General features: G+C 38.4%; 1 protein-coding gene across 1 annotated transcript in view; it reads left to right on the plus strand.

Moving 5' to 3' along the window:
* TSPAN13 (tetraspanin 13) overlaps nt 1-5,241 on the plus strand; it is a 33,401-nt gene extending 28,160 nt beyond the window's left edge. The window contains exon 6 of the mRNA XM_059171283.1: nt 4,164-5,241. Coding sequence (XP_059027266.1) covers nt 4,164-4,238 — 75 coding nt within the window. The 3' untranslated portion in view covers nt 4,239-5,241. The remainder of the gene's footprint in view (nt 1-4,163) is intronic.
* The last annotated feature ends 5,470 nt before the right edge of the window (nt 5,242-10,711 follow it).

Raw genomic sequence — 10,711 nt, forward strand, 5'->3', positions numbered from 1 at the left:
CTGCAAACCCTTGGGCCAGTTTGTGTTCTTCAGTAATGAGCTGGTTAAATTAGAGTGGGTGGGAAAGGAATACTTTTTTCTGCCCTTTAAGTTCCTTCTAGCTGGGCAGAGTCAGAATGGCATGAGATTGATTAACAGGAGAAAATAAAATTTAATGTGGTATATATAATGCGTATACTGCATTTGTGTAGATAATGCATACACTCTACATGGATATGATGTTGGGTCAAAATACAGCACATTATAGATACATATATCTGTATATATGTATATTTTATTCTCTTCAGTTTTCTTTTCTTCTCTGGAGAATGAAAAATTCACATTTGGTTGTTATTAACAAAGTAGAGATAAAGACCACAGTTAATATTCATTTCTTACAGGAAGTCTTCACTGACATCTCTTCTTATCCTGAGCTTGTTTTTTTTTTTTTTTTTTCATTTCACTTTTTCTCATGAAAGAGCTGTCTTACTTGTGGGTTGGTTGTGACATTGATTCAAGAAAATTGATGTACTGTTTAAAAACAATTCTGTGCATTATTCCTTCATTTCCTTTTTAAAAGTACGATTTTTTTTTTTCATGAAAACTTAAAAATACAGATAGGAGAAAAACCGGAATGAGCAATCTCCATATAGCCCGTGAGCCAGATTTTGCCACATGGCTTCCTTTTTATATTTGGAATTTATTTTGAGAATTTAATTCTTTTGAGCAGCTCCATTTTCTTTTCTTTCTTTCTCATCAGGTTACATTACCTTCAGTTGTCCCTTTTTTTTTTTTAAAGAGCACTTTTAAGTCCTTCGCAAAATTGAGAGAAGGTTACAGAAATTTCCCATATATCCTTTGTCCTTACATAGGCATGGTCTCCCCCATTATCGCCACTACTCAACAGAATGTGTTTTTGTTGCAACTGATGAACCTGCATTGACACATCATAATCACTCAAGGTCCATAGTTTACATTAGGGTTTACTTTTGTACATTTTATGGATTTCAACATACATATAATGACTTGTATCCATCATTAGAATATAATACAGAGTATTTTTCACTGCCCTAAAAATCTTCTCTGTTCTGCCTATTCATCCTTCCCCCTACTGTTTTTAAAAAATATTAATTCTTTTAAGAATATAAACTCATGGGGGCATGCCTGGGTGTTTCAGTCAGTTGAACAACACCTGTTCTGATTGAGGCTCAGGTCATGATCTCATGGGTGGTGGGATCAAGCCCCATGTCTGGCCCTGCACTCCCTCTTACTCTCTCTCCCTGCCTCTGCCCCCCCACCATGCACCTATGCTCTCTCTCTCTCAAATAAATAAAATCTTTAAAAACAAAAAGTATAAACTCATGAGTCTTAGGTGTCTTAAGAGCTAAGAAGACTTGGTGTTCTTTCATGGAATCCTGCTCTATATTTTAATATTTTACATATGTGGCTAGAGATTTTAATAATAATTTATCCAACCTGCTATTTTCTGGGTAGTGAATATATTATAGGTATACCAACTTTTTAATTTTTTGTTTTATTCAGTAGTTCACTGAATCTGAGAGATGAAGCTAACCAATGACTTCCTTTCCTTGGTGAAACAGATTGATTTTGAACTATTTATAATAGCTGAAAATAAATTTAAACCATAAAAGAAGCTTTGATTTAGAATCTGAAAAATAGCTGAGATGTAATAACTTTTAACAAGTTGAAGTTAGTACATATTCTTTGTAGAAACTTTAGAAAATACAGAAAATTTTGAACATGAAAATTTGGATGGATTTACTAATGTGAATGAAAAATAACCAATGTTTATATTTTGGCATATTACTTTCTGCCTTTCTATATGTAATAAATAAGCATACAATTTAATAAATAAGTATAAAAATAATGTATAGGCTCACTGCACATATTTCTGTGTAATATACTGTATGCTTAGTGGGCTGCATACTAGGCCTAGGTTCTGGGATCACTGGAGTTCATGATCAGTTCTAATCAAAGTTACTCTTGAGACTCTTTAGATCATTTTAACCAGCTTTGTAAGCTTAAAATCCATTAGTTATCTAACTTTGATCTTTTTGTATTTTGGGTGTGGCATCCCCTCCAGTCTCTCCTGGGGAGGGAGGGATGAGATCATGGTTCAACAATGGGACAAAGTCCGATTTTGTCACTTACAGCTGAAATGGAGGAATGAAGTTTTGGTAAAATGAGGCTTCAGGTTATGAGTGTCTAATTTAATTTACCCACTTGCTTTGTTTTCCCTGTAACTTACACTACTGGCCTATATCCAGGGCTGATAATCAAACTATTTAAAAGCTCAAAAAATTCTCACCCAAACTCTCTCCCTGTGTGCCTGTGTTTCTGAGGTGGGAGAAGGAAATGATACTTGTGCAGATTGGGAGGGGGGCAGGGGTGTCTGAGGAGTTGCTGTCCACAACAGGTGTGCAAGGGTTTCAGTGTTGTAAAAACCAGCCTGGTTGCCATGGTGGGTAGAATGTTCCCCCAGATTGACCTTTAGTATGTCAGATTGATTACACATACATCCCCAAATATGACTGAGAGCATAGATTGTAGGTTTGAACCATGGTTCTAGGCCTCATGACCTGTGTGACTCTTATTTAACCTCTTTGCCTCAGTTCCCTTGCTGGTAAAAGGATACTGTTCCCATCATCCAGGGTGTTTGGGAGGACTGTTTGAATTGGAAAGTGTGAACGACAGAGCCTGTCACAAAGTACTCCTTATGTGTTTATTAAGTAAATCCCCCCCCCCCATTATATATACTCCACCCCAAACTTCCCACTTCCTTAAATTAGACTTATCTTTCCTTGATTCAGCTCACAAACTATAGTTCCATCGGCTCTTACATGTTATAAATATAATCAGTGCCAGTCGTGAGTTTTAGTATAACACAGGGATTATTACTCTGGTAGTGAGGAAATTTTGGATTGATCACAATTCTCTAGAAGTAGCTTAAAGGGCTAATGAGTAGTTATGAAGTCAAACAAAATTTAGATGAAAAGTTGGCACAGATCTAAAGTGGAAGGTGTAATTTGAAGTTCATTTTGTTACATTAAAATTTTCTGTCTTTTTCAAAGAATTTTTGATTATGTTAAGTAAATCAACTTTGAGGTAGTGGAAACAGAATGAACACATTCTTAATTTTAAAAAATTATATTGGTTAACGCTTTGGTGAACCTAGTGTGGGAAACAACACAGTAACAGTAACGACTCAGTAACAGTAACAACTCAGTATTTTTCTAAATACTAACAGTATTTAGTACTAAATACTAAAGTACTAAGTATTAAACAGTAACAGTAACAACTCAGTATTTTTCTAAAATGAGAGATCCCCAGGCCTTGAGAAAGATAGGAATTAGAATATTTTTTAAAGATCTGCTTTAGCAAAATTTGTTATTGTGGAGTTTTCATTAGTGCTAAATTTTTCCTGAACCCAGTTTGTTTCTCAGTTATCAAAATAATGTGATATTTTAGCTATCCAGACTATTCAGTGTTTCAGCAGACAATTCAGCAGTAAAAGTTCCTCTTGCAGCTCTAGCAAATAGTCACAAATGGAATTGCTTAAAGCAGCACAAATTTATTATCTTCTACTGCTGGGGTCAGAAGCCTGAAAGGCAGGCTTCTCTGGGAGGCTTTCTGCGAGAAGCTGTGTCCTTGACTTTTGCAGCTTCTGGAGGCTGCCTGTACTCAGGGGCTCACGGCTTTGTCCTCCATCTTCAAGGAAGCCATGCCACATCTTCTCTCTGACTCTGCTTCCTATTGCTTCTGACATCATTTTATCTTTTCTCAATGTCTCTGATTTTGTTTTGTCTTGCCCTCTTTTATAAGAACCCTTGTGTCTACATCAGTGAACCCACCCATATGATTTCCCTGTCTCAATAGCTTTAACCAAGCCACATCTGGCTGGTTCTTGTTACCATGTGAGGTAACCTATTCCCAGGTGCTGGGGATTATGATACAGACATCTCTGGAGAGCTAGTATTCATATTACTTGTTTTTAGGGCTTCAATTTGGGCTACTTTTAGCACTTTCAAGGGAAAAAGAAATCTCTTCCTCTTTGAACAAAGAAAACCAAGTGCTTCAGAGGGACCGGATTGTGTACTGATAAACTGAAGAAACAGATACCATGATACTTTCTCTTTCTTCTTTTCTTCTTTCTTCCATTCCAGATCCTGGGTGTTTGGCTGACCTACAGATACAGGAACCAGAAAGATCCTCGTGCTAATCCTAGTGCATTCCTTTGATGAGAAAACAAGAAACATCTTTCGTATTTGGATCTTGTTCACTTTCTCTAACTTAAAGTTCATCTAATTTGCCTGTTTAAGAAAGCAGTATCTGAAAAGGTACATTATTATTGACAGTGGAATTATATATTTTTATTCTTATGTTTCTCTAAATGTTTTTCTTTTCCCATTGCTGAAAAAAAATTAGAAACTTGTGGTCTCCTCTGACCCTCAGTGGTACCTGTAATCTACTGTATTCACAGTGTCTGGCACTGTCCACTGTGGCCTTTCTTAGCATTTTTACCTGCAGAAAAACTTTGTATGGCACTATTGTGTTGATCATATTGTAAATCTAAGTATACATCTCACTGGAATAATTAATTGTATGTCGCACTGTGCTGTGTAGATAGTTCCTGTTGGAAAAAAGAGTTGAAGTTTATTAAAGCCAGAAAGTATGAGAGTCTATTATGTTAAATTCAGTAAGGGAAATCCAAAATCCTGCATTTTTAAAAAAATCTTTTTAGGAAAGATGTATTGTGGTGAAAATTGTTAACATGAAAGTGATAATTTAGTTCTAGTAGTCTTTTATGATTACACTAATGTAGCCTAGAAATAGCTGTGTCTTTAGGAAAGTATGGTCTGGTTTTTATTTTAACAAGTAGGTACAGAGCAGATATGATCTCATGAATGTTCTGATGTGTAACATTTGCCTTCAGCTTTTGAAATGGAATGGGTCTGAGAAATTCAGAAAGTATGACTATATAATCTTCATATTCTTTTTTAATAATTTGAGGTCCAAAAGACTGCATTTTTAAACAAGTTACTATTAATGCATTGGCCCATGTAGCAAAAAGATACTTGATTATCTTACAAATTGTTAAATACCTTTTTCATGAATTTTCTCAGTATTGTAACAGCAGCTTGTCAAATCCAAGCGTATTTGAATGTAAGCGCCCATAATTTGAAATGGAAATAGTATTGTGGTTCTGTATATTATGTTAAAAAATTAAAGAATGGAAACCTCTCCTCGTGTATGAATGTTTCAATTAAAAGAAAGTAATGGAAGAATTGCTAAATGGATTAAGTGGAATTCTTTCCTTTATTGCTTTGTTTCCTTTGACCGAGAACTGAGTGCTGCTATCTCCGTGTATAATCCAGCCACGAAAATGAACTTCCAGCACTAATGTCTACTGGTAGTCCTCCCTAAATTCTTTCTTGAAATGATTCAGTGTTTAATATTTTCTCCACAGTGAGAACTGTTGTTTATTTATTTATTTTAAAAAGATTTTATTTATTTATTTATTTGACAGACAGAGATCACAAGTAGGCAGAGAGGCAGGCAGAGAGAGAGAGGAGAAAGCAGGCTCCCTGCTGAGCAGAGAACCCAATGAGGGGCTCGATCCCAGGACCCTGAGACCATGACCCAAGCCGAAGGCAGAGGCTTTTAACCCACTGAGCCACCCAGGTGCCCGAGAACTGTTTTTCAGAAGAGAGGTCATTTGTATTTATTTGGGGAAAATATGTAAGTTCTTTCATGTTACTGACAGTTATTAAGTTCTTGTCTTGCATTCTGTGTAGAATATAGTATTTTATTGGTAATTGGCATGATGGCGGGTTTTAGGTCAAGAAAGAGGGCAAGTGGTTGATCTTTAGAATTTTAGAGTATTATGGGGTAATTTCATGTCCATGACTCTAGAAGACCAGCTGATCTTGCAAGAGAACCCGATTATGCAATTCTCATGATAAAGTAAGGGAGGAAAAATAATTTTCCCTCTACTCTTCTGAGTTCTTGTCTTAGGCCCTGTCCAGTACAGGTGAGATTAACAAGAGGAAAACAGGTTTATGAACATGCATGCATATCTACTAGCATGTATACATGTTGTCCAAAATGGAATCATTCCCCTAGATGGCCCAAGACACCGTATTAGATGCTATCTTTAGCCAAAGATGAAATAAAGATGTGTGTGTTGGGTGTGGGAATTGGAGGGAAGGACAGTTACGAGGGTAAAAGCACCAGGAAAAGGACCCCAAATAAAGATAAGACTTGTGAGATTTAAGTCAGTGACTTCTGCAGTGCTAAGTTCCTCGTGATTCAGAATCCTTCTCATGCTGCAGAGAGGAGATGCTCCTAAGTACAGAGGTTTCCTTTTTAAGTGTAAATTTTTCTTAATGAAGGGTTAACTTCTCTGTTTACAGAGCTATTCCTGTGTCTGCATGTTTTCAGAAATAATGAGCTCAAAATAATCTTGATGTCAAAGAGTGCCATAGTCTGCTATCCTTCAACGCCATCTTGAGCTCTGGGCAACACTAACGATGTTCCCACTTACACAGATGAGACTGTAAATGACACACGGAACAAGTGAGCTTTTTGGATACTGTCTTCACTTTAAGGCATTCTGTATTTGCCTTGTTTGCTTAGTCAGATTTTGAAGTTCCCGTGAGAGTCTGGTGTCTCTTCATGTAATACTTCTCTTGGTACAAGTGACTATATTGGGAAGAGCTCTTCCGTAGCCTTGGTCTGTGCTCTGATTGCAGTTGCCTTATTTGGGCCAACCCAATTACAAATCAGAGCCTGGGAAGCATGAATCTTTAGGGCTATTGAACTATAGGATTATAAGAGTGGATTGTAACTAATGACTAACCACTCAAGAAATAATCCATTTTCAAGTACCAAGAGCAGCCTTGTTAGATGAATTTGGGCTTTCTGTTCCCGCAGGCAGATCTGAAGGTTATAGACTGTCCTGGGAGGTCTCCTGCGATCTTGGTTTGTGTCTGCGTGCTGACGTACAGCTCACATTGCAGTGTATTATAAACCTGCTGGAAAGGCCTCTGACTAGGTCTATCCTGATTCCTCAGTGGCTGTGAATGAGGCTGCGGAAGTCGGGCTGATCCCACGATTCCAGGAACACCGCTGCCTGTGTGCATAGAAATGTTGCCCGTAAACACATAAGATCAGAGGAAGGTGTTTCAGAGTGGTCTGTCCTTGAATTACAACAAGCGTCCATAATGCATACTCAAGAGCTCTCTCTGCATCTCCCCACCTACTAGTATTTATTTAAGAAAGAAGCTCTACTTGTTTTTAACATTTCTCTTATTCCCTACTTACGTATCCCATTTAGGGGAATAGTTCTTAGAACATAGCCTTGATGTGAAGGGTGAAACTTGAGTTAATAAAGTGCAAATACAAGGGAAAAATGTTAAGCTGCAATTTCTAAAACCAGAGTTCATGGGGCATAAATTCATCTCAGACACCGCGTGATCTAAACAGCCAGTTTGGTCTGAAAACCAGTTCTGCGTGTTCAACCTAGGTCCTCTGCTGCTGTGTACAACGTTTCAGAGAGAGAAAAGCATCCAGAAGTGGGGTGTCAAGTTCTTCGTTTCCTTAAGCGAAAAACCTCCTGCAATTTTTCTAAATATTTGTTTAACTCTGTTTAAGTTTATTCATCCTTTTGAAAAGGCACCAAGTAAATTTATGAAACAATTTCATTGTATAGCTGGTATTGAAGAAATTAGAACAGAATTTTTTTTCATAGTATTTCATAGGAGGAAAGGACACTTTCAGGCATCGTGATTGTACAAATATGATCTTTCACAGGTCAGTTTTATTAGAGTTGACAGTAAAATTAAAGACCAAGTTTTTCGGGTTTGTGGAAATGTTGAAGGGATTTGTGTAAAGTTGCTATGCACTCGTTATGTTGGGGGCTGGTGGTTAATTTTTACACCTGGCTACTCATGCCAGATGCAGTTATGGTATGTGTTATTGGTCAGTGTTTTCTAAACAATTTTAAGGGAACAACCCAATCATGCCCTTTACCCCATTTCTCCACTGAACCCCCAGGGAGAGGGAGAGAGAGAGAGAGAGGGAAAAGAGAAGAGAGGTCTTCTTGTTTGTCACCATCTTGACTGGGTAACTGTAGTCATCAACATACCCCTGAGACAGTGGGCAAGGAGGAAAATCAGACCTTCTGCCATAGGCCAGGCTACTTCTCATCCACTCTCCACAGGAAAATCAGAGTTGGGAATTCATTCTCAAATGAGGGTGGGAGGGAGTTGCCTGAGTTAGATTATATGGCAAACAGTGGACGGTGATATCACTTGGAAGGTGAAACCACCGTTGCTTACTTTCAGGATCTGGTTTTATGGGGTCACAACTTGACAAGTGCCTTTTTAAAAAGCGAGGCTCATTTGGGGCAACTTGGTGGCTCAGTGGTTAAGCCTCTGCCTCCGGCTCAGGTCATGATCTCAGGGTCCTGGGATTGAGCCCCACATCGGGCTCTCTGCTCAGCAGGGAGCCTGCTTCCTCCTCTCTCTCTGCCTGCCTCTCTGACTACTTGTGATCTCTGTAAAATAAATAAATAAATAAAAACCTTTTAAAAAATCGAGGCTCAAGGCGCCTGGGTGGCTCAGTGGGTTAAGCCGCTGCCTTCGGCTCAGGTCATGATCTCAGGGTCCTGGGATCAAGTCCCGCGTCGGGCTCTCTGCTCAGCGGGGAGCCTGCTTCCTTCTCTCTCTCTCTCTGCCTACCTCTCAGTGTACTTGTAATTTCTCTCTGTCAAATAAATAAATAAAATCTTTAAAAAAAAAAAAAAAGCCAGGCTCATTTTACTTGGATTTTGAAGTCCGCTTCCTTTGTGAGTAACTGAAGGAAGCTCTGTTCTTGCCTAAGAGTTTTTTTTTTTTTTTTTTACATTATTTTCCCCCCACTCCTGTGCTCACCAGTGACTGCTAAATATAAGGACCTTGGGAGATAAAAGAAGCTACTTGGGATTATTGAATGCCTGAAACACACAAAACCCAGAGCAGAGCTAAACACTGTAGATGATTGAGGACAGCAGTCCTCAAGCAGGTGAAAATAGTTTAACCATTTTGCTCACCATGTAAATGACTCACAGATGATTTATGTTACCAACTTTTTCTAAATTACCCTTTCCCCTCCTCAGGTGTGGGGCCTCCAGTAGGACCCACAGAAAAAAAGAATGATAAAACATTCTTTTCTTCGTGTGGTAAAATACACATAGTATAAAATGTATCATTTTGACTATTTTTTAAATGTGTAATACAGTGTCATTAAGTACATTCACTTTGTGGCCCAACCATTATCCCCCAGGAGCTTTTTCATCTTCCCAAGCTGACAGTATGCACCTGGCAAATAATCCCCCCACCTCCATTTCCTCCCCTCCCCCTCCCCTCCCTCTCTTCCATTAGCCCCTGACAACTACTGTTCTCCTTTGTGTCTGTGAATCTGACTCTTCCAGATCCCTCAGGTAAGTGGAAACAAAGTGTTTGTCCTTATGTGACTGCTTTCTTTTTTCACTTAGCATAGTGTTTTCAAGGTTCATCCATATTATAACAGGTGTCAGAATGTCCTTTCTTTTAAGGGCTGAATACTGTCCTGTCGTTGGCGTTCGCCATATTTTGTTGATGCACTCAGCAAGCGATGGAGTTTGGGTTGCTTTCACCTCCTGGCTCTTGTGATTCGTGCTGCTCTGAACGTGAATGCACGGATAGAGCTTTCCTGCTTTCAGGGGTTTTGGGTACATGCTCAGAAGTGGAATTCCTGGATTGTATGGTTATTCGTTGCTAAAGTTCTTGAGCAACCATCATATTGTTTTCCACAGTGGCTGTACCATTTTGTATTCCCAATGTGTTACCAACATTTTTCTTCAGTGGTTTGGAATAATGCTCTCTAGACCTACAGCTTTCTCCGAGTTCTGTGTGGTTGGAGAAATAGTCAAGGTATGCTTTCCCTTCAGTTTATTTGAATACAAAGGAAAGATTGTGAGATGACAAGAACAAACGGGCTTTGCTAATAACTCCGCAAGCTTCAAGCAGAATTTCCTCCCTTTGCACCTTCATTTCTCATTCTGACCGGTGTGTGCACACAGTTCCCGGAGCTACAGTTACAGCACAGAAATACCTACATTCTGGCTCACTTACTCTTTGTTTCTTCACAATGTTTATGTTTATAGATGAGAACAGACTGCGCTTTGTGTGAAAACACTATGTAACCACTATATTTGATAGTTGCCATTTCTTTTAAGTATGTTTAAATAATGTTGCCATTGACATCTTCACAGAACTTTGTTTCTCGTGAATGATTTCCTGATTTGCATTAGGACAAATTCTCAGAAGTAGAGGAGACCATGACTCTGTTTAACACTTTTCTAAGGGAGATTCATCTTCCTTGAGACCTTAACATTTGACTTCCCAGAGATGTATTTATATCTTAAAAATTATATATGTTGTTAAAATAACATTTTGTCATTCAACAAATTTTAAGGACTTAATCTTATTATCAGCCCAATAAAAAAGCCAATTTTTAAATTTTTATTTTGCTGTACTATAGAGGAAACCTGAACATCTTAGAATCTGTCATTCAAAATATTTGTATATATTGGGACACTTCGGTGGCTCAGTGGGTTAAGCCTCTCTGCCTTTGGCTCAAGTCATGATCACAGGGTCCTCTGATCGAGCCCCACATCAGGCTCTCTGCT

This window comes from Mustela lutreola, chromosome 4 (assembly GCF_030435805.1).
Source record: "Mustela lutreola isolate mMusLut2 chromosome 4, mMusLut2.pri, whole genome shotgun sequence".
Lineage (NCBI taxonomy): Eukaryota > Metazoa > Chordata > Mammalia > Carnivora > Mustelidae > Mustela > Mustela lutreola.